At 42.5% G+C, this 24,594-nt stretch overlaps 1 protein-coding gene across 4 annotated transcripts in view; it reads right to left on the reverse strand.

Annotated features, from left to right (window-relative positions):
• Positions 1-2,561: 2,561 nt before the first annotated feature.
• LOC115155628 (unconventional myosin-Ib) overlaps positions 2,562-24,594 on the reverse strand; it is a 153,733-nt gene continuing 131,700 nt past the window's right edge. For 2 of the 4 annotated variants that reach the window (XM_029702431.1, XM_029702430.1), the window contains 16 exons: positions 24,107-24,307; positions 23,202-23,428; positions 22,783-22,983; positions 21,512-21,605; positions 20,422-20,571; positions 19,783-19,851; positions 19,593-19,679; positions 19,117-19,203; positions 15,144-15,230; positions 13,885-13,959; positions 13,426-13,560; positions 13,070-13,176; positions 12,751-12,883; positions 6,003-6,155; positions 5,563-5,693; positions 2,562-5,349 (listed from right to left, as the gene is read on the reverse strand). In XM_029702431.1, coding sequence (XP_029558291.1) covers positions 5,217-5,349; positions 5,563-5,693; positions 6,003-6,155; positions 12,751-12,883; positions 13,070-13,176; positions 13,426-13,560; positions 13,885-13,959; positions 15,144-15,230; positions 19,117-19,203; positions 19,593-19,679; positions 19,783-19,851; positions 20,422-20,571; positions 21,512-21,605; positions 22,783-22,983; positions 23,202-23,428; positions 24,107-24,307 — 2,070 coding nt within the window. In that variant the 3' untranslated portion in view covers positions 2,562-5,216. The remainder of the gene's footprint in view (positions 5,350-5,562; positions 5,694-6,002; positions 6,156-12,750; positions 12,884-13,069; positions 13,177-13,425; positions 13,561-13,884; positions 13,960-15,143; positions 15,231-19,116; positions 19,204-19,592; positions 19,680-19,782; positions 19,852-20,421; positions 20,572-21,511; positions 21,606-22,782; positions 22,984-23,201; positions 23,429-24,106; positions 24,308-24,594) is intronic. The other 2 variants (XM_029702433.1, XM_029702432.1) reach the window with 1 other exon arrangement.

Raw genomic sequence — 24,594 nt, forward strand, 5'->3', positions numbered from 1 at the left:
ACCTTTACTTCACACACAGAGACGCGTAGAAAGCTCTCCCTCGCCCTCCATTTGGCAAATCTGACCATAATTCTATCCTCCTGATTCCTGCTTACAAACTAAAATTAAAGCAAGAAGCATCAGTGACTCAGCCTACAAAAACGTGGTCAGATGAAGCAGATGCAAAATTACAGGACTGTTTTGCTAGCACAGACTGGAATATGTTCCGGGATTCTTCCGATGGCATTGAGGAGTACACCATATCAGTCACTGGCTTTATCAATAAGTGCATCGAGGAAGTCATCCCCACAGTGACTGCACATACAGTTGAAGTTGGAAGTTTACATACACTTAGGTTGGAGTCATTAAAGCTCGTTTTTCAGCCACTCCACAAATTTCTTGTTAACAAACTATAGTTTTGGCAAGTCGATTAGGACATCTACTTTGTGCATGACACTAGCAATTTTTCAACAATTGTTTACAGACAGATTATTTCACTTATAATTCACTGAATCACAATTCCAGTGGATCAGAAGTTTACATACACTATGTTGACTGTGCCTTTAAACAGCTTGGAAAATTCCAGAAAATGATGTCATGGCTTTAGAAGCTTCATCATTTGAGTCAATTGTACCTGTGGATGTATTTCAAGGCCTACCTTCAAACTCAGTGCCTCCTTGCTTGACATCATGGGAAAATCAAAAGAAATCAGCCAAGACCTCAGAAAATAAATTGGAGACCTCCACAAGTCTGGTTCATCCTTAGAAGCAATTTCCAAACGCCTGAAGGTACCACGTTCATCTGTACAAACAATAGTATGCAAGTATAAACACCATGGGACCACGCAGCAGTCATACCGCTCAGGAAGGAGACGCGTTCTGTCTCCTAGAGATGAACGTACTTTGGTGTGAAAAGTGCAAATCAATCCCAGAACAACAGCAAAAGACCTTGTGAAGATGCTGGAAGAAACAGGTACAACAGTATCTATATCCACAGTAAAACGAGTTCTATATCGACAACCTGAAAGGCCGCTCAGCAAGGAAGAAGCCACTGCTCCAAAACCGCCATAAAAAAGCCAGACTACGGTTTGCAACTGCACATGGGGACAAAGACCATACTTTTTGGAGAAATGTCCTCTGGTCTGTTGAAACAAAAATAGAACTGTTTGGCCATAATGACCATCATTATGTTTGGAGGACTATTAATGGCCCTCTACTATCTCTACTATTATTCTGACATTTCACATTCTTAAAATAAAGTGGTGATCCTAACTGACCTGAGACAGGGCAGGGAATTTTTACTAGGATTAAATGTCAGGAATTGTGAAAAACTGAGTTTAAATGTATTTGGCTAAGGTGTATGTAAACTTCCGACTTCATCTGTAGATATAAGAGGGATGATTTACTATTGCGGACCTTTTTGTTAAGTCAATCTTTCCCATTAGTAGGGTGAAACAGAATACCGGAAGCCGATCTAAGATGGTACCAAGTTCCACTTGGTGGCGCCAGAGCATTCTGTAACTGAAATCTCTAAATACCTGAGGGTCAGTATGTTTATTAACATCACTGATGTGATTATATTATGCAGGTGTTTAGGTCTAAAAGTATTGGAACTCTGTGCAGACCACCAAACTCAACTTTACACTCAAGCAAGCGCTGCTTTAGTAAGCAAAACTGTGACGAATCAAACAAATGATTGCAATTGCGTTCATAGATCATATTTGAATGTTGTGAGCTCTGATTTCTTATCCACTGTCAATCACATGTAGCTACGTAACATGAGGTGATGCTTTGTCTGTTCTGTTCCTTGTTAGCCCCTCCCAGAGGACTGGTTCTCTACTCAGCAGGATACTAGGCCACACCTTCCTTTCCCAGCATCCAGAGGACTACAGGATGGTGGGAACTTGGACCGGGACAGCCCATAATTGTGGGCTATTTCTATCTGTGCACAATCTGTCGAGGGCTGCTCCTCAGGGGCCTCATGCCGGCAGCCTCCCCAAGCCGTGGAATTTAACCCAGAACAACTCTCCAGATGTGATGGAAAACATCTGGGTAGCTGCCTGGTCGGGTCGTCTTACATACAGGCCCTTCCGGTCCACCCCTTACTATCAGTGTACCAGGAGAGCTGAAAGAGAGGGTGGGACAGAGGGCCTCTCTCTCAGCTCATCTGATACACTACTGATGAATAGCATCTCAGACTCAGTCATTTGATCTAATGGATGAAGTGGTAAGTAGGGTTTACAATGCCCCGTCCACTTTAAGTACTGTATGGTAGGTCTACTGTGGACGGTCAGATGTGAAAAGGCAATAACAGGAGCTCAGAAAGATTATTACTTGAGTGTTGAGATGGATATACTGTTATGTACAGCTAATATGTTTGTGTGTATGCATCAAGGGTTAGCGGTTGATGCCTGGTAATGCTGATGACTCAAACATCTGTCTTGAGAGATCATAAACTGAACTGATGAACATGTACAGTACACATATGGGCACTTCCAGTTAGAGTGATGTGGCGACTCAGATTTGTCAGTGGAATTGCCCATACGCTTCCACTCTTTCAAAACCAACACAATCACAAAGTCAAAGTATTTATAGCTTTTTATTTTATTTAAAAAAATTACTTGTAAATGTGTTACATTGAATATTATTGAAACACTTCCATGTTCTTTCTCTGTCTTACATTAGGCACACGACAAGAATGCATACATCATTTTGCATTTCTATTTTCATATTTTACTTCAAATATAAACAGAAGAGCGAGAGAGTTATTAACCTTGTAGCAAACTGTATTGAAATCTCAAACTGTACAGAACTGAACTAAGAAGCAACAAACATCATTCGATTTAGCACAACATCCTCCCCGTGCAAGGAAAAAACATTCCTCAAAGTCCACCTGTGGATTTTCTGTGAAATTACAAAAACTTAAAATGAAAATACCCTATAGGAATGTGATCTAGAGCAGTTCGGCTGAGCTACAACCACCACCAGAGAACCCAACTGTTTAACTTTGAAGTCAACAGTCCAAACCCCCACGAAACCTCCTGAAAGAATATCATGTTAAAATAGACTTCCAAATGTCAAAGATCAGGGACATTGGCTTGTGTGTGTACAAAGTATAGTCTGTGCACAGGTAGAGGAGACAGTAAAGTGGTGATTGCTAGATTTCTGAAAAAACTTCCCAAGAATGTACTATATGGCCATATGCACTCAAAAAACAGCTGGGGCCAGTCCCAAGAAAAACACCACTTATTATTAGCCAGAATGGGGCTACAAAAAATTGAACTGCCTACATTGTGATGGCAAAAACCGCATAGATATTTCTGCATCACAGCAATAAGAGAACTAGCATAAGGACACTATAATTTACCCCTACATACTCTATCCATGCTGGGTCTATGTCTTAGCTTATGTATAGCTGATGTATGATAGTCAGTGAGTGAGTGTTTCTCTCAACAGCATGTGCTTCAGAAACGTCTGTTAGAGTGTAGGACTTAATCTTGTGTTCCGTCTGTCGACATGCTGCGTCCTTTTACTAATTTACTCAGGCCAAAGGGAGAAGGAATGCTTGAGATGGTGTAGCCTAGCCTAGGCAGCCTTCCAGGCAAATAGCTAATTTCCCTTACATTTCAAACAAGAGGGCCATTGAAAACTAGCAGCCTCGTGGCTCTAAAAAGACTGACCTGCCTTAAATCTGGGAATCTAGGATAGTCATCTGGGCCCAGTTTTTCACAAGTTATCTATTTGGATTTCGCCTATTGGCTAAGATGAAACACATAGAAGTAGAATGAATAGAACGGATGAATGATTGAATTGGGACTTCCATTCTATTCATTCAATTTCAATGCATTTCATCCTTTCCATAGGCAAAATCCAGATAAATAACTTTGAAAAAACTGGGCATAGGGTAGGCTTGGGAACCCTGGGGTCCATCTCATTTCCTGTGGTGGTTGGAAACTTCCTGACAATTCTAACAACTTCCTGTCCATCCGACCGATCACAAGCCTTCATAAGGGGCATAGGGGAGGTCCTTGTGCACCAAACTACGGAATTATTGTCTGAGTAATGACATTTATAAGGATATGGATATACACTGTTCAATTACACATAGAAAAAGCTAAGTTTAGAATAATTATTTGTACATACATGTATATTGAGTAAAGCTTAGAGAAGACATGTACTTTGAGGACAACTGAAAAGTGAGGAAATGAATATTGATCACGTGTAGTGTGTTATCAAATAAAGTCTTGTTCCTGCTTGATTAAGTCCCCCTTAAAAAGGTTTTGTGGCATTTACTTAATGACAAACAGTGTAGGAACCATTCACCTTTTTGGTTTTCACTTAGTCCAAGACCTGATTAGATGACAACACTGATACATGTAACACGTCGTGGCACCACACAGAGAAGGGAGTTGTCATGGATACTAAGTGGTTAATGATAGATCACTTGGCAAAATCACATTTGACAACTGTTGATTCTTCTACTTGACCACCCACTGTACAGTCAGCTGTGTAGGTGTCAGCAAAGCACAACAAAAACAGAAACAACCCCGCCAATATTCAGCCTATTCATCATGATCTTTTCCTTATTTTAACTCACCCGAGTGAACATAACAAGTGCCATCATATTGTATTTTTTTTTTACTTTCAGAGAACATTTTAGAGCAACCCTGAAAGCTCTCTGGTCATCGTTGGTCTATAGAGTTGCCATTTCAGAGCTCAAACAGAAAAAATAATCTGATTTTTTGAAAGCTAGTTCAGGGGTGTGACTTGTCAATACTTTCTTTCTTTGCCCCTTTTTAGAGATCACTGAATATGGGTACGGCTTGGCATGGATGGCTTTGATACCACACCACAAAGCCTGCATATTAGCTTCACCAAGCTCAACAATCATTATCATCGTCATTATCTGACTGGAGATATCTTATGCTCCATTGACAAGAGGAGTGCACTTCTTTCCTTCCTTCACCCACCACCAACTTTAACTTTAACAATACAAGTAAAACAAAGTAACATCTTTCTCTTATAACCTTATCGTCATGCGATCATGAGGGTCTTTCACTCTCTACCAAAAGTGGCAGCACTATTAAATATTACAGTGATGTAATGACTCCGAAGAGGAAATAAGAGAGAACAAATAACAAAAAGTAGCGTAAATTGCACAGTCATTGGGGGTGGGGCTGGAGTTTAGGTCTGATGGTGAACTGTCATGACAACCCTATCAGTGAGGCTGTGTCGTCTCTATGGTGACGATGGCACAGACACCTCCAGTAGGCGGTTGTTCTTGCGCTTGCAGGCAGCACTGGTGCCGTTCTTAGGCCCCCCCTGGATGAACTTGACACACACCTTGTCCTGCTTGAACTGAACGAGGAACCTGCCAGGGACACAAAGAGGAAGGAGGATTAGAAACATCCTCTGACATTCCTTCCTGGGATTTAACTAGCCTGATCCTAGATCTGTTTGTGAAAACATGATAATGACTGTAGCAGTTGCCAAGACATCACAAACACATATGGGACCAAGACTTGACGAAGAGAAACAACAACAGCACTGCAATGTAAAGTCAACATGTCGACGGCTCTCTTACTCGTCTGAGATATCAATGTTGATTTGGTCCTTGTCTGCAGCGGTGGTCCCTGTGCGGTGGAGTTTGGTGATGATCTCAATAAGATGCTCACTGCTTAGCAGGAAGTCACCTTTGGCAGCTGAAGCAGAGCCCTATGGGTTAAACACACAGAGAAGAATGTTAGTAATTTAAAAGTCTATATGCCTACCCAATCTTTCCATGATTAGAACCTTACTGTTACATTAAAAGTTATAAAACAGAACTTTACTATTACAACTAGATACATGGCAGGCAAAACTGGTTGAAATGACATCATTAGAATCAGTTTGCAACCAGTTGATATGCAGCAAGCAAAGCAGGTTCATTTCAACCAGTTTTGCCAGCTGGTTAGTTAGCTAGATGGATGTCCATGTGTAAGTGCATCACAGTGCAGATGGTGTAATGCTCCCTGCCTCCATCACCTCTTTGAGCTTGAGGGCGAAGAACCCGTCACTCTGAGTGCTGACCGACACGCTGGTGAGGTCTGGCAGCGGCACGCTGGCCTTCACCTGGCCTGTCTTCTGGTCAGCTAAGACAAAGTTGCTTTTGGTCAGCAAGAAGAGCCTTGGTGACCCCTGTAACAACGAGAGGCTAGGTTTAAAACCCTAAGAACTTGGTTACACTTTATTTTACGGTACAGAAATGATTAATTATTTACGTAATCCTGGCTTCCACACATGCAAGCCATTTTAAAAAGTCTAATACATCCATATAATATAGCCTACACCATCACAATAAATCCATTATTTATTTTAGGTCTAAAGAAGCATGATTTGAAGAAAATGTCTATTTCAGTAGAAAATAATAGCATACTCTGAGTTGTCCTTATGTTAGGTCCTGATCTGGCTATGCCAAATAGCTGTGGGCTACATTAGATCATTTAGTAGACAAGATTTACTTATAATTCCTTGGCATTGTTTTATAGTATGAAGAATACAATTGAACAAAGCTGAAAAAAATATAAATATTTCCTCCAAATGAATTGAGGGAGTCCGCACTATTCTGTTTTGAGCGGTTAACAAAGAAATAGGTACTCCTTATGCTTAATTTAGAGTTATTGATGTAACTTTAGTTGTTCTACAAACGTCGGGCTATATGCTTTGATTTTCAATACAACCTCAGCTTTTCAATACAATTTTCAATACAACCTAACCTCAGCTCGTTACCTGTATAAAAGACACCTGGGAGCCAGAAATCTTTCTGATTGAGAGGGGGTCAAATACTTATTTCCCTCATTAAAATGCAAATCAATTTATAACATTTCTGACATGCGTTTTTCTGGATATTTTTGTTGTTATTCTGTCTCTCACTGTTCAAATAAACCTACCATTAAAATTATAGACTGATAATTTCTTTGTAAGTGGGCAAACGTACAAAATCAGCAGGGGATCAAATACTTTTTCCCCCCACTGTATTATAAAAGGTGCATTTTTATGGTGAAATTGACCTTCCCCAAAGTTGAAACTCAGGCGCTGCTTATATATGTCGGTTAGACCCTTTGTAAAGTGGATAAATGTCTTTAAATTTTAAGATGTTTTTTTGGCCACTTTAGTTAAACATTAGTAAAACATTCGCCTATGGGGCTAGGCTACATGAGGTGTGCGACTATGATTTGAAAAAGTAAAAAAACAAGGCATAGTTACTTATGCTGGGCATCATTCACAAGTGACAATATATAATTCACAAGTGATAAGCTAATATTGTCACCCATCAGACTATTCTTGATTTAATCTGGTCTTTACATATACTAAATAATATATGTGACATTTGTTTTGATTTAGAAATGGACCATTATCATGCACTTGTATTGCAGCAGGGGCAGCAGAAAAAAAATACATACTCTATGCACTTAAATAGCGAATGGAGGACACTTTTCCCAATGGTTCATTTTCATGCCAGCCTGGTAGGCAATACTCCTGTTGTAAATATAAGCAATGTGCTTAAAATTAGGAATGTTTAGAAAAATATAGTAGGCATAGCCTATAGAAAGCTAATGGGATCCTCGTATTTTTCTTAAAAGCCATCACTTGGTTTTCTCCCGCAATTGCATAGCCTATAGAAAATGTTGTGCAACATATGATTAGATTTTCGAATACATTTGCATTGATGTCAGAGTGATTATTGGGACAATAGAGTGCCCGAGTACCAGGTAGTTAGCAAGTTTGGTGGGCTACTAATGACCAGCATCAGAGCTTGGAGAAGCCTAGTTACCATGACTAAACGGTCATGTGAAATTTGACTGCCTTCATGACAGCCGGTGTGGCGGTAATACGGCTACCGCAACAGCCCTAGTCACATACACACTTTTGCAGAGGTTATCGCAGCTGCAGCGAAATGCTTATGTCTCTAGCTCCAACAACGCAGAAATATCAATACATACATAATCCAAAAAAGTACCGGAGCGCCAAGTCTAGGACCAAAAGGCTCCTTAATACCTCTACCCCCAAGCCATAAGACTGCTGAACAATTAATAAAATGGCCACCGGACAATTACATTGACCCCCTCCTCCATTTGTTTTGTACACCGCTGCTACTCGCTGTTTATTATCTATGAATAGTCACTTCACCCCCTACCTACATGTACAAATTACCTCTAACCTGTACCCCCGCACATGCCGGTATCCCCTGTATATAGCCTCGTTATTGTTACGTTATTGTTATGTTATTGTGTTAATTTTTATTATTTTTTACTTTAGTCTACTTGGTAAATATTTTCTTAACTCTTCTTGAACTGCACTGTTGGTTAAGGGCTTGTAAGTAAGCATTTCACGGTAATGTCTACACTTGTATTCAGCGCATGTGACAAAGTTTGATTTGATTAGATTTACAAAAGAACAAGAAAATAAGCCCTTACACTCGTGGGAATTGGCCTATATGCATAGGTCTAAATTGAAATGTTTGTTACTGAAGAAATATGGAAAGCATATGCATAACCATGGTAGAAATTAAATGGGAACAGTTAAGAGATGGGAAAATATTTAAAAGTGACAACAGTACATCGGTCAAGACTGAATCCTAACATGACACTGCTGATTTTATGTTCATTTTACATTTACTGTACTCAATGCACTTGTTGATAATGAACTCTGAGGGGTAGGTGCAACATAAGACAACAATGACAATGGTTTAAGTGCGAGAACTAACTGGTGTTTCCACTTTGCCTCCAGAACATCCAGAATTCCTTGGGGCATGGATTCTACATGGTGTGGCGTTGAAACGTTACTCAATTGGTATCAAGGGAGCTAGTGTGTGCCAGGAAAACAATCCCCACACCATTACGCCACCAGCCTGTACCATTGACACCAGGCAGGATGGAGCCATGGACTCATGCTGTTTACGCCAAATCCTGATTCTGCCATCAGCATGACGCAACAGGAACTGGGATTCGTTGGACCAGGTGATGTTTTTCTACTCCTCAATTGTCCAGTGTTGGAGATCGCGTGTCCACTGGAGCCACTTCTTGTTTTTAGCTGATAGGAGTAGAACCCGGTGTGGTAGTCTGCTACAATAGCCCATCCTTGACATGTACTGATGAGTTATGAGTTCCGAGATGCCGTTCTGCGCCGTTATTTGACTGTTACCTTACATGATTCTTGCCATTCTCCCTCAACCTCTCATTAATGAGCTGTTTTCGCCCACAGGACGGCCGTTGACTGAACTTTTTTTAGTTTGTCGCACCATTCTCTGTAAACCCTAGACACTGTCGTGCGTGAAGCCAAGGATGCCAGCAGTTTTGGAGATACTGGAATTGACGCGCCTGGCACCGACGATCATACCACGCTCAAAGTCACTTAGGTCACTCATTTTGCCCACGTTCACGTAAAACAGTAATTTAATGCCTCGATGTCTGTCTGCCTGCTTTATATAGCAAGCCACGGCCACATGACTCACTGTCTGTAGGAGCAAACCATTTTCATTAGCGGGGTGGGGTACCTAATAAACTGGCCACTGAGTGTAGTGTGTATATGAATATTGTGTATAGATGGTATTTGAATAGCAAATGTACTGTTTGTACAGCAGTAGTCATGGCTAGAATACAGTATATACACATGCAGTGCCCTTGGAAAGCATTCATACCCCTTGACTTATTCTACATTGTATTACAGCCGTAATTCAAAATAGATTAAACAGATTTTTTTCTCTCACCCATCTACACACAATACCTCATATTAATGACAATGTGAAAACATGTTTTTAGAAATGTTTGCACATTTAAAAAATAAAATACAGAAAAATCGAATTTACATACAAGTTAATAGTTTGTAGAAGCCCCTTTGACAGCGGTTAAAACTGAGTCTTACTGAGCAAGTTTCTAAGAGCTTTCCACACCTGGATTGTGCAACATTTGCCCATTATACTTTTAAATTCTTCAAGCTCTGTCAAATTGGTTGTTGATCCTTGCTAGACAACCATTTTCAGGTCTTGCCATAGATATTCAAGTTTGATTTAAGTCAAAACTGTAACTCGGCCAATCAGAAACATTCACTGATGGTAAGTAACTCCAGTGTAGATTTGGCCTTGTGTTTAATGTTATTGTCCTGCTGAAAGGGGACTTCATTTCCTAGTGGCTGGTGGAAAGCAGATAACCAGGATGGACTCTGGGATTTTGACTGTGCTTAGCTCCATTCACTTTAATTTAAATCTCGAAAAACTCCCCAGTCCTTAACGATTACAAGCATACCCATAACATGATGCAGCCACCACCATACTTGAAAATATAGAGAGCGGTACTCAGTAATGTGTTGTTTTGGATTTGCCACAAACATAACACTTCATATTGCCACATGTAAACTCAGCAAAAAAAGAAACGTCCTCTCACTGCGTTTATTTTCAGCGAACTTAACATGTGGAAATATTTGTATGAACATAAGATTCAACAACTGAGACAAACTGAACAAGTTCCACAGACATGTGACTAACAGAAATGGAATAATGTGTCCCTGAACAAAGGGGGGGGGGGGGGTAACAGTCAGTATCTGGTGTGGCCACCAGCTGCATTAAGCACTGCAGTGCATCTCCTCCTCATGGACTGCACCCGGTTTGCCAGTTCTTGCTGTGAGATGTTACCCCACTCTTCCACCAAGGCATCTGCAAGTTCCTGGACATTTCTGGGGGGAATGGCCCAAGCCCTCACCCTCCAATCCAACAGGTCCCAGACGTGCTCAATGGGATTGAGATCCGGGCTCTTCGCTGGCCTTGGCAGAACACTGACATTCCTGTCTTGCAGGAAATCGCGCACAGAACGAGCAGTATGGCTGGTGGCATTGTCATGCTGGTGGGTGATGTAAGAAAGGGTACCACATGAGGATGTCTTCCCTGTAACGGACAGCGTTGAGATTGCCTGCAATGACAACAAGCTCAGCCCGATGATGCTGTGACACCGCCCCAGACCATGACGGACCCTCCACCTCCAAATCGATCCCTCTCCAGAGTACAGGCCTCGGTGTAACGCTCATTCCTTCAACGATAAACACGAATCCGACCATCACCCCTGGTGAGACAAAACCACGACTCGTCAGTGAAGAGCACTTTTTGCCAATCCTGTTTGGTCCAGCAACGGTGGGTTTGTGCTCATGGGCGACGTTGTTGCCGGTGATGTCTGGTGAGGATCTGCCTTACAACAGGCCTATAAGCCCTCAGTCCAGCCTCTCTCAGCCTATTGCTGACAGCCTGAGCCCTGATGGAGATATTGTGCGTTTCTGGTGTAACTCGAGCAGTTGTTGTTGCCATCCTGTACCTGTCCCGCAGGTGTGATGTTCAGATGTACCGATCCTGTTCAGGTGTTGTTACACGTGGTCTGCCACTGCAAGGACGATCAGCTGTCTGTCCTGTCGCCCTGTAGCGCTGTCTTAGGCGTCTCAGTACAGACATGGCAATTTATTGCCCTGGCCACATCCGCAGTGCAGCATGCCTAAGACATGTTCACGCAGATGAGCAGGGACCTTGGGCATCTTTCTTTTGGTGTTTTTCAGAATCAGTAAAAAGGCCTCTTTAGTGTCCTAAGTTTCCATAACTGTGACCTTAATTGCCTACCGTCTGTAAGCTGTTAGTGTCTTAACGACCGTTCCACAGGTGCATGTTCATTAATTGTTTATGGTTCATTGAACAAGAATGGGAAACTGTGTTTAAACCCTTTACAATGAGGATCTGTGAAGTAATTTGGATTTTTACAAATTATCTTTGAAAGACAGGGTCCTCAAAAAGGGACGTTTCTCTTTTTGCTGAGTTTATTTGCAGTATTACTTTAGTTTATTGCCTTGTGGCAAACAGGATGCTTGTTTTAGAATATTTTTATTCTGTACAGGCTTCCTTATTTTCACTCTGCTAGTATTGTGGAGTAACTTCAATGTCGTTAGCCATCCTCTGTTTTCTCCTATCACAGCCATTTAACTCTAACTGTTTTAAAGTCATCATTGGCCTCATGGTGAAATCCCTGAGCGGTTTCCTTCCTCTCCGGCAACAGAGTTAGGAAGGACGCCTGTATGTTTGTTGCGACTGGGGGTATTGATACACCATCCAAAACTGTAATTAATAACTCAAAAGGATATTCAATTATTATTATTTTTAACCATCTACCAATAGGTGCCCTTCTTTGTGAGGCACTGGAAAACCTCCCTGGTCTTTGTGGTTGAATCTGTGGTTGAAATGCACTGCTTGACTGAGGGACTTTACAGATAAAATGTATGTGTGGCGTACAGAAATTAGGTAGTCATTCAAAAATCATGCAACTTATGTGACCTGTTAAGCACATTTTTACCCCTGAACTTATTCAGGCTTACCCTAAAAAAGGGGTTGAATACTTATTGACGCAAGAGATTACAGCTTTTCAATTCTAATTTAAAACAAAAACATAATTCCACTGACATAATGAGGTATTGTGTGTAGGCCAGTGACAAAAAATACAAATTTAGTCTATTTTAAATTCAGACTAACACAACAAAATGTGGAAAAAGTCAAGTAGTGCGAATACTTTCTGAAGGCTCTGTATAAAGTGGGTAAAACAGTATGTATACATTTAGGGAAAGGGGGATACCTAGTCAGTTGTCCAACTGAATGTATTCAACTGATTATTAAAGTGACCAGTGTTCAATGACTATGCACATAGGGCAACAGTATTGAACTTGTCGATCTGATTTTGCAGAGGTAAGGTACTTTGAGAAAGGTACGTGCCTTGCCGTTGGCCCGGTTTATCTTGTTCACCACGTCAGCCAGTAGCACCTTCTCCTCCACAGCACTGTTCAGCTTCAGGTACTTAGGGTTCTTATGGATCTCTAGATAGTCTCCTTTGAAAGGCTGGCTCACACTGAAACAATAATAATGCATGCATTTTATATAGCACTTTCCATGGACCGAAGGACGGAAGAGAGGAACCCGCAACAATGCATAGATTATACTCAGAGGATTTATTTTCCCAGATTCACTGCTTGAAACATTAGCTTTACATCAAACATTATGTAATGTATTAATAAAAAATGACGATATGATATACCTGCTGGGGTACAGAGCCTTTTTGTCCTTGAAGATCTCACTGGCCTCCAGTTTCTCCTCATACACAGCCTTCTTCTCCTCTGTGAACTGGCCCCGGTGCTTCTTGCACTGATCATTCAAAATACACATAAATCACTGGGAAGTTTGTTATATTGATGTCCCCCGTACTGTAAACTATAAAGCCAGGTTATACATCCGTACAACCAGTTTACAACCAGGTCGTAATCTGGTTATAATGGCATCATATTGACCAGATTTGCACACTGGGTAGTGTCATATACTACTTGACTCTTATAATAACCTGTAGGATCTGTGATGACCACTTGAAAGAACTGCCAAAGATAATAACTAACTGACCCTCCAGAGGTGGAAGATCCTCCTGAGCTCAGTGTGAGCTCCCTCCAGGAAGCTGTAAGGCTGGGCTGACCAGGTGTTGTCTATGGGTGACATGGAGGGCACGGTAGTCTTCAGACCCAGGAAGTACTTCTGCATCTGAAGGGAGACCGGCATATATTCAATACCTCCCATTCAGACTTGGATTACTGTTAAAATTCAGGAACATATAGAACCGGTTTCCCGGGCAAAGATTAAGCCTCATCCGGGAAATATGTTCAATGGATATTCTCCATTTAAATAGCTTTTTAATGCAGGACTAGGCTTAATCTGTCTCTGGGAAACCGTCCTCTTAGTGATTCAAACATACACTGTCCATCAGTGCTTAAAAGGGATGGACAGCTCCTTCATGCTAGCCTGGTCCCAGATCTGATTGTGTCGTCTTACCGACTCGGACCAGCTTACATTCACGCTCCCACTTACGATTCTCTGGATGATAAAGCAGTAGATCTTCTTGCCAGCGTTGGCCCTAAAGAACTTCCTGTACTCCCGGCGAACCTATAACCAAGGAGACAACTGATCATCACCATAGTGATCTGATTTGAGGCATGACATCACAACAACACTGATTGACATGACACTAGAACAGGGCTCTCCAACACTATTCCTGGGGAGATGTCCGCCTGTAGGTTCACACTCCAACCCCAGTTTTAATTAATCAATGAATCTTATCAAGGGTTGTAGAACAAATCTACAGTAAGGAAGCTCTCCACGAACAGGGTTGGAGAACCCTGCACTAGAACAACAGGCAGATGTGGTTAGTTAAACAATGAACCCAACGTACAAAGTCATAAAATATTATATGTAAACTGTTGAGAACTCAACTCTAATCATAATGGGATTTTCTCCCAAATGGTTTTGCTGAAAATAAGATGTTACATAATAAATTGATGAGGTAAATTTAAATCACACTAATTGGAGTCAGTTAATTGTTAACAGGTTCTAAGAGCTGCTCTGTGATGTGCACATTGTGCAGTCAATTAACGAGAGGATTGGGGTCACTCAGACAACAATAATACTAGTGAAAAGGATGATATAATGGAGTAGATACAGCATCAGACAAAGAGGAAGGAGAAGAAGGAGCGGCTGGGCAGGGCAAAGAGGGAGCGGCTGGGCAGGGCAAAGAGGGGCTGGAGGGAGTGCCTGGAGGGAGTGCCTGGAGGGAGTGCCTGGAGGGAGTGCCTGGAGGGAGTGCCTGGAGGGAGCGCCTGGAGGGAGCGCCTGGAGGGAGCGCCTGGAGGGAGCGCCTGGAGGGAGCGCCTGGAGGGAGCGCCTGGAGGGAGCGCCTGGAGGGAGCGGCTGGAGGGAGCGGCTGGAGGGTAGGAGGGAGTGGCTGGAGGGTAGGAGGGAGCGGCTGGAGGGTAGGAGGGAGCGGCTGGAGGGTAGGAGGGAGCGGCTGGAGGGTAGGAGGGAGCGCCTGGAGGGTAGGAGGGAGCGACTGGAGGGTAGGAGGGAGCGGCTGGAGGGTAGGAGGGAGCGGCTGGAGGGTAGGAGGGAGCGCCTGGAGGGTAGGAGGGAGCGGCTGGAGGGTAGGAGGGAGTGCCTGGAGGGAGTGGCTGGAGGGTAGGAGGGAGTGGCTGGAGGGTAGGAGGGAGTGGCTGGAGGGTAGGAGGGAGTGGCTGGAGGGTAGGAGGCAGTGGCTGGAGGGTAGGAGGGAGTGGCTGGGCAGAGGGCAGGTATACCTGGAGTCCCCGCCAGTAGGCCCAAATGACAGCGACGGCGTGCTTACGCCTGGCCTCCTCCTTCAGGCACCTTAGCTCCCTGCGTGCCTGTCAGGAAGAAGGAAAGAAAGAGGGAAGAAAATAGTTAAAATATGGGAATAATAAGTGACTGATATGGAGGAGGAGATACTGCCCTGTGTGAGGACACACATCAGCCCGGTCTAGTCAACAAGAGCCTGAAGATAATTTAACCCACTATGGGAAGAATGCAATTATCATGAAATAGACTACAGTATTATTAAATGTCTACGTACTGTACATCTATATTGACAATAACTTTTTTGATTGAAACAGTTGGCTGTGTTGGGCATGAGCAAAGTACAAAGTTCAAAAGTCAGTCAGCAGGTTTCTCCAAGGTTCCATACACTGCACTCTGGGAAAAAAAAAATGAATCACTGCAAGCCTCAAGGAATCAGCAAGCAAAAAGTCGCAGCATGCAAAAGGTGAGGCTTGGGCCTCAGGGAGGAATAGAAACACCACACCCCCAAACATCCTGACCTTTGATAACAAAGGAGGAGAAATCAATGCCAGGACAGCTAAGTGTGTTGGTGGTTTGGGGTCGGGCAGGCACTGTGCGAGTGTGTTTGTGTGATGCTGCCCCCCCCCACCAATTTGAGTCTGGATCAGCTATAATCCATCAGGCTGCGTAGCAAAGAGGCTTAAGTGACTGTATCTTTACCCCACCCCTCCCCCATCCACCCCTAGTGCCCAGGCCTGTCCATTATCTACCAGAGCCAAGGGTCACCAGAACTCCAGCCATCTATTTCTAGATGTTTTCCATTAAACCATTCAAGGTTAGCTAACAGCACCTAGTTGGGCTGAGAGAGCCAGAATGGGGGCTTAGGGGTCTTGTTCCATTCCAGTAGGTTAGGTGACTTTCCCCCCCATTTCAATTCTGTTTTGGCATGCGATGGGACATTGGATGAGGGGTTTGTATGGCACCTTTTCATGCAATATAGATAGGATGGGTGGTGGTAATGGGGAGGATAGCTAGAGACCTTTTGGGGTCTGCTCAGACCAATGTTTAACTAATGCAGGGGTCTGGCATCGGTCTGGGTTTATTTGATGGAGAAATGGGGAAATGGCAGGTGAGCGGCGGGATATGGATGGATATTGTCGACGACAGGCTGCTTCCCAAATACCTTGGTCCCCTGCCAGCCAGCCCAAATGACAGACACAGCGTGCTTTTCTCGCACCTCCTTCTTTCGACACCGCAGTTCTCGCCGAGCCTTGGGAAGTGGTGGAGTTTATGGTTTGTGTTTTGGAAAGAATATACCCGTTGGGATGGGTGTTGGTAGCAATAAGAAGCAGACAGAAATGTGTAGCCTACCCCGCAATGAAGTAGCAGAAAGATTAAGGCAATGGAGGATAACATTAACTGCTCTTTGGAGCTTATGACTGAGTGATAGGAGTTAGCACCATTAGTACAAAAGTCCAGGTTTCCCTGATGTAGACAGAAGTTAATTGTATCTATTATCAATTATATTGATTAAACTTTGTGACTATTGTGTATGGCTATTTGATACCACATTAGAACTTGGCATGGTCTGTTTTAGTAGAACAGCTCACATAAATCACTGGCGCCACTGATTCAGTGGAAGTACTGTGGGCTTTTCCCAGGCTAAGAGACTAGATCCACCAATTAGATGGGCCAATTAGTCACGACTGTAACAGATCGGCCAATTAGTCGGTCATGTAACAGACTACAGTAGGCTTGATAAATGTGTCAATAAAAGGCATTTGATGATAATCTGGTCAGTTTGTGCGTTAAGATGTTGCTGAGATACAAAATAGTGTCAGAGGTCTTCCAAAGATGGCAGTACTGTGTCATCAGTTGACTGCATCCCGTGGTTAAAGGCCCATCAAATATGACATGTTGTGCATGGACAGTTTTAAAGGATTATATGTGCTAAGTTGATAAAGCGCTAATGGCAGCATAGGTGCTATGTTGATAAGGGCCTAGGTTATGAAGGGTCGCTCTCTATTGTGATATTTAGCAGATAGAATACAGTCCATTCTCAGCATGGTCTATTCTCAGAATGCATCAAAGTGAACACATGATACCCATTTTGATTATCTAATGCAGCCTACTGTACATCAAGTCTCACATAGTAACAGATTACAGCGGAATGCAATTAAACTTCATCAAGAAAACAACAGACCAAGACAATGGTGGGTTGTAGCACTTTCTGTTGTTCTTAAGGGAAGGAAGGCTCCATTGCAGTAAAAACAGAGGCTGCTAACACACAGAGGTTTATAGTTTAAAGTAGAGGTCGTCCGATTAATTAGGGCAGATTTCAAGTTTTGATAACAAATCGGTAATCAGCCTTTTTGGATGCCGATTATGGTTGATTACATTGCAATCCATGAGGAAACTGTGTGGCAGGCTGACCACCTGTTACGCGAGTGCAGTGTGGCTGAAATGAGCCAAGGTAAGTTGCTAGCAAGCATTAAACTTACCTTATAAAAAACGTTAACTACACATCGTTTTTGATATTACTAGGTTAACTAGCTTGTCCTGCGTTGCATATAATCAATGCGGTGCCTGTTATTTTATCATCGAATCACAGCCTACTTCAACTTTGCCAAACGGGTGATAATTTAACAAAAGCGCATTCGCAAAAAAAGCACATTCGTTGCACAAATGTACCTAACCACAAACATCAATGCCTTTCTTAAAATCAATACACAAGTCAGCAGGAAATATTAACTAGGGAAATTGGGTCACTTCTCTTGCGTTCAGTGAAAGCAGAGTCAGGGTATATGCAACAGTTTGAGCCACCTGGCTTGTTGCGAACTGTGTTTCTCCTAACAAAGACCATAATTAATTTGCCAGAATTTTACATAATTATGACATAACATTGAATATTGTGCAATGTAACAGAAATATTTAGACTTTGGGTTGCCACCCATTTGACAAAATACGGAATGCTTCCGTATTTCAGTGAAAGAATAAACATTTTGTTTTTGAAATGATAGTTTCCGGATTTGACCATATTAAAAGACCAAAGGCTTGTATTTCTGTGTGTTTATTATAATTAAGTCTATGATTTGATATTTGATAGAGCAGTCTGACTGAGCGGTGGTAGGCAGCAGCAGGCTCGTAAGCATTCATTCAAACAGCCCTTTACAGCGTTTGCCAGCAGCTCTTAGCAATGCTTGAAGCACAGCGCTGTTTATGACTTCAAGCCTATCAACTCCCGAGATTAGGCTGGCAATACTAAAGTGCCTATAAGAACATCCAATAGTCAAAGGTATATGAAATACAAATGGTACAGAGAGAAATAGTCGACACGTCATTGTTCCTATAATAACTACAACCTAAAACTTCTTAACTGGGAATATTAAAAAACAGAATATTGAACCACCAGCTTTCATATGTTCTCATGTTCTGAGCAAGGAACTTAAACGTTAGCTTTTTTACATGGCACATATTGCACTTTTACTTTTTTCTCCAACAGTTTTTGCATTATTTAAACCAAATTGAACATGTTTCATTATTTATTTGAGACTAAATAGATTGTATGTATTATATTAAGTTAAAATAAAAGGGTTCATTGTTCATTCAGTATTGTTGTAATTGTCATTATTACAAATATATATAAAAATCGTCCAATTAATTTGTATCGTTTTTTTTTGGTCCACCAATAATCGGTATCGACGTTGAAAAATCATAATATCGGTCGACCTCTAGTTTAAAGGGGTAAAAATATGTTACTGGGTAACCCTTTCAACAACCCCCAAAATGACACCTATTAAAGGTGACACCTATTAAAGGTTACAAACAATGGTAGATGAGGGCTGACATTAGTGGACCATGGGACAACAGAGGGATGAGGAGCAATTTAATTGGTCAGTTTCAAGGGGAGGGGCGGGAAATGGGGGATGTTTGACAGCTGGGATGTCAAAACACGATGGCAGCAGGCTTAAATACCTTGGTCCCCTGCCAGTATGCCCATATGACAGACACGGCACGCTTATTCCGTGCCTCCGTCTTTAGGCGCCGCAGCTCCATCCGGGCCTGGGGGTGGGCAGGAGGGTGGAAGGATGGAGGGAGCAGGGAGGGAAGAGAGTGAGATGAGGAAAGAATTAGAGAGAGGGGGAAAGAGTGAAAAAGAGTGATAAAAAGCAGCAGTCGTAAGATCGGCCAGCAGAAGACGACTAGAGGGGAAAAGGCTGTGGAATTGCTCTAGTTTAGCTTTAAGTATAGCTGGGAGACCTGAGCAGAGCCATGTCTTAAAATACTGTATTTCCCTACCTGGCTGTGTCACAGACAAACCTTGTAAAAGCAAAAAGTCAGTGGATGCCCATAATCAGTAATCCATCAATTTTCTTCCCAATATCTTCATTCTACACGTCTTTACATTGTCTAATTATTATGTTGCCATTAGGTAGTGTTTGAGCCAGTACCTGAGTCCCGTGCCAGTATGCTGCAATGGTGGTCACTGCCTCCTTGCATCTCTTCTCGTATTTCAGCTGTCGCAAGATCTTGCGGGCCTGGAGAAAAACAATTTGTTTAAAAACATACCTTTACTGCAGTGTTATCAAAGAAAAATATGTGTTCTTATAGTGTTTGACTGGCATGCTGACATAGACATACCTTCCACCCTCTGGTGAAGGACTGCATCACTAGTGTAGCGCTCTTGATCTTCTCATATTTATTTTGTTGCTGAAACAGGAAAAGGCAAAAAACACTGAGCTCAATAGACAAGTAAATTCGAACTACAGAGATCTGAAATCTATAGCTAGCATATACAGATGTGGGAACTTAATTTGACCGCCCATTTGCATGAAATTTCCTGAACAGTAGGAAATGTAAACTTGTAGTGTATTTGAGTTTTAAAGGCTTCTAAATTTTGTAATTTTCACTTAAAAAAATGCAGACTTGATTTGCCCTAAGTAGAAATGTATCAACTCACACAAAAATGTCCATTAATTATAATCCACACAATAATTCACATTTCCTGTTACTGCAGGATTATTTTCCTGCTGTGAGAAACTGGTTAAATTAAGAACCTACACCTGTACAACAGCTCCAGAAATGAATAGGAGAGGAATCATGATTCTCTCCCTGCCTTTCCCCTCCTGATTCTGAGAATCATCCAAACTAGAATTTCTGGAAAATCTGGGGACTTTGGGAAAGTTTCCAGAATTTTGCAACCCTACTCTTGAGACTGAATAAAGGCTGGTATGAAGTTGTGTGTGCCAGCACGTCCATAGTTGAGACAAGCTAACTCACTGCATATCTGCGGTACCAGGCTGCTACCACCACCTGGCTTTTCTTCAGCAGTAGGAAGTGAGTACGGCACTTCCACCCCCGGTAGATCTTCTGGATCAGGGTGGCCAGGTCCTCCAGACACGCCCTTCTCCTCTCCTCCAGGGTGAACAGCTGGGGACACAGGAAGAGGGTGGGCATCAAGAGGATGATAGGAACATCAACATGTACTATGATACTAGGGACGCCAGCATAGTCTGTACAATTTAGGAATGAGCGGACATGTTCAATGAGACAGGATGCCATTTTGGAACAATATTGTGTGGTTTTGGAAGCAGCACAAGATCTTGAGATTGATAAGGGGCTTCTATATGTGCCCAAACATATCCTCCACCTCAAACACAGATCTAGGGGATGAGTGACCTAGACTAGACCCCACCCTACCACCAGCCTGACTGAACCTTCACTGTACAGCTGAGAGATGGAGATACCTAGCTAATCTGGTAAGAAGGTACAGCAGATCAAGGATAAGGACAAACCCCTTTGAGATCAGGCTTTGTTTAGGCTGGCTCCTGGACTGACTAAAGAGTATGTTGTTCCACCCACCACTGCAGTTTCTAAAAGCCCATGATGCTATGGAGACTAGGCCTAAATGTTCCTTTTCCCCCCACATGCTCCTATCTGAGCCGCTGTATAATGGATAAGTGAAGCCATGTGTTCTCAGCATGTTCCATAATGTTGGTTAAGCGTCGTAATTAGTAGAGAGGGGCACGACTTCCTGCTTCTAGAAGCTTTTTAACACAGGTCAAACATGAGAGCATCAGCCAACTGGATTCTGGCATTAGTCTAACTGTATATGAATACATCCGTCTCCTCACATTTATGATCTATGGCTACATCTTCTGTACTAATAAAACTGGACAAATGCCAGTTACAGAGCATGCTGCTCTTTCCAACGTTAAGGGTTACCGCCAAGGATGTGACTTATGTTATAAAATATCTAAAATAAATGTAAAAAAATCCCGTAGTACCATTAATACTATCAAACACAGTAACAGGGTCAAGATCAACTGGGTGTGCCTCTGCAATATCATGTTATATCATGTCATGCTACCGTTCTGGGGTTCCTGATGAAGATTTTGGAGCGTCCGTAGGCAAACTCCTCAGCTGGAACAGAACAGTCAGTCAGCAGCACCTCCACTCCATCCCTACAAGGAGACAGAGGTACAACTTTTAACTATGTTACGACCCTTCTCTTAACTAGTTAGACATGTGACATGTACATGATTAAAGGTACAACATGGGGATAGTTCAGATGAAGCGGAAAGGACAAAAGATAGGGGATTAAAGGGAGCGACAGACCGAGGGAGAGGAAGAGAGAGGGTAGATGGATAGGATAAGGCAGAGAGAACACAGGCGGCAAGAATGCCATTCTAAGACGATAACAGTCCATATCTGAAGTAACATGTGGGAGGAAAACATGTTGTAACCTCATGAACCACTTACACACCATATAAGGAGTATAGGGCCGGACATGCTACCTTTCTCCAGTAGTTTGGCTAAAATCAAAAGCGAAAGAAAAGGCTGATTTTCGCCATGATAGAACTGATTCTGAAAAGGGTTTCTGATGAGTGTTTTGCATTGATCTATTTTAAGTAAATACCGTTGTCAGGGCAGTCTGCAGGGCTGAATGAGCAGTGGAAGCTCAATACACCATTATAAAAACTACATTCAAAAGTTTGTTTTATTAAATGAATCATTTAAATGTCACGGTATATCCTTGTAGGTAAAAATGTCACAAGGATAATTTAATTTAGACAAAGCTTTTTCATTGTTAAAATAGGCCTCAAATTTTTTCCCCCCGCAAATAATTGTACGCTCAGGTAATCGAATACTAAAGTCTGTTCGATTAACCGTGCCCATCCCTAATACGTTTACAGTGAATGCAACATGACTTAGAGTGAAATTGGCACACAGCAGAGATATGGGGCAACTGCCTCAACATGCCCTGGACAAAGTAAAGGAAATTACTGAGCTGTTAGATGATCTGATAGTCACCCCAGCGCAACCAGATCTAGCCAACCCAAAACGGCTTGTTGACATCATATCATGGTGGGATATGAACGGGCAATTCATCCATGGATGACTATACTGCTGTTGCTACATTGTTATCCAGTTAGAACACTGCTAAACATGGGAAAGGAAACTGTAAAAGCCCTTTGTGAAAACTGCTGATGTAAAAAAGGCTTTATAAATACATTAGATTGATTTGATTGAGGAAGAGGTAGATCTTTTTACTCTATGATCATCACATGGTAAATAAACTATTCCCAACAGGCTGATAATAACTAGAGTACTTCTGTAAAGGCAGAGCTGAGGTCCTACCTGGCGGGTCCTCTCCAGTGAGGCCAGGTCTGCTTGCAGAGCATCTTGTATCGCTCCAGACAGGGCTCGTAGGGCTGGCGGAATGCGTAGCCTGCCCTCCTCACACGCACATTCTCCATCAGACCCAGGTAACGCACCTGGTGACACACCAGTGAGTCCGTGAAGATGTGGGCCGCCTTCTTATCGTTGGGCTTGATGCACCTGAGGAGAACAGACAGACGGTCAGACTCTATGGCATGGACATGCAATGGTAGTCAGTGGACCTGATCAGAGTTAACACGGATCTCAGAATACTGCCCCAAGGATCTTATAGAGTTAGTTGATTTCTTTCTGATCACAATACTGTTCCTTTTGAATACATGATCCTCAGAGCGAACGGTAATTTAACTGATGTAGGTGGGGTTCTAGGTTTACTGTACCTGATGTAGTTGGGGTTCTTGGTCTGCAGGTTCTTCATGAGTCCCCCTACAGAGGCCTTGAACTGGAAGCCTGCGGTGGGGGGTCTCTTCAGGTTGACCTTAGCAGGGTTTCCCTCAGGAAACAGCTGTCTCATCAGGCTGTGGGTGGCCTTGTACATGGCCTGAGACAGGTCTCTGTACAGCAGGTCATTGTTCTTGTCTACAAAGCCCTCCACGCGGTACAGCACCTAGACCACAAGACAATTATGAAAACACCAAGACAGTGATGAAAATACTCAGACATGAAGCACAGAAAAATATCTGTTATTGCCCCATGAAAAGAACGACAACCCAGAGGGAGGAGGAGTAGTAGTACTTTACTGTCAATCCTAAACTCATCCTGAGGAAATACTTGCCATGGATTGAATCCGATTAATACAAATGCAACACTGTTTGTCGGGGATGTTGACCAAATGGGGATTATAAGTCTATTTACCCATAGTGTCTTTAAAGCAGGATATATTCTGGGCTATTCTGGTCCATCATGTGTCAAGGAAAACCTCTGCATTACTGATATTCTTTTACAATCACTGCATGTGATGCACTCCAGGTAATGCTCTTAACCCAATCTGCACGCTCCTCTCCACTCTGCTCATGTGACTATAATCAGTATTGATCCTATCTTTTCTCCTCGCCAGTGATTACCAGAGTGTCATATCTAGGTTATACATGTCTATGATTCAGTTTAATTCAGGTCCCACCAGTGATGGGGTTAATTTATCCATTTAAATTCAGTCAAGTCAGGAAATAAACCTAAAATTGGACTTGGACATTTCAATTTACTTCCTGAATTGAAATGGAATTGACCCCAACCCTGGGTCCCACACAGTCTCCCAGTATATGTACAGTGTGTTTCTCCTCCCTACTTTCCCAGCGTAGTGTTGGATGCGGAAGCAGCTGTGAGGCAAGCTGTGGTCCGTCAGGAACTTGGAGTTTTTGCTGAGGCGACTCTCAAAGTGCTGGTGCTCAGCACAGATGGTGTTGAGCTTGTCTAGGAAGGTGTCATCAGTCACTGTGCCTGGCCTGAGACATTCCTCATCCAACATGGCCAGGATACCATTCTGGTTCTGCAACAGAGAAGGAGAGGAGAGAGTGGATTATAACACATTCCTCTTAACATATTATTCTGAGAATACATTCTTCAAAATAAATTCAAAATGTACGATACAGTATTATAATTGCTCTAAAAAGAGTAAACTGTGATTACAGCCCAAAGTTAACCCATATTTGAGGTAATCATGTCTGGTCATTAGCGATAAACCATGTGTATATCATGGAAAATTGTTTCAAGGTAATTATTCATGATTGTGAAATTGCTTTGTTTTGCTTTACAAGAATCAGATGACATTGAGGG

The sequence above is a fragment of the Salmo trutta genome, chromosome 20 (genome assembly GCF_901001165.1).
Source record: "Salmo trutta chromosome 20, fSalTru1.1, whole genome shotgun sequence".
NCBI classification, from domain to species: Eukaryota; Metazoa; Chordata; class Actinopteri; order Salmoniformes; family Salmonidae; genus Salmo; species Salmo trutta.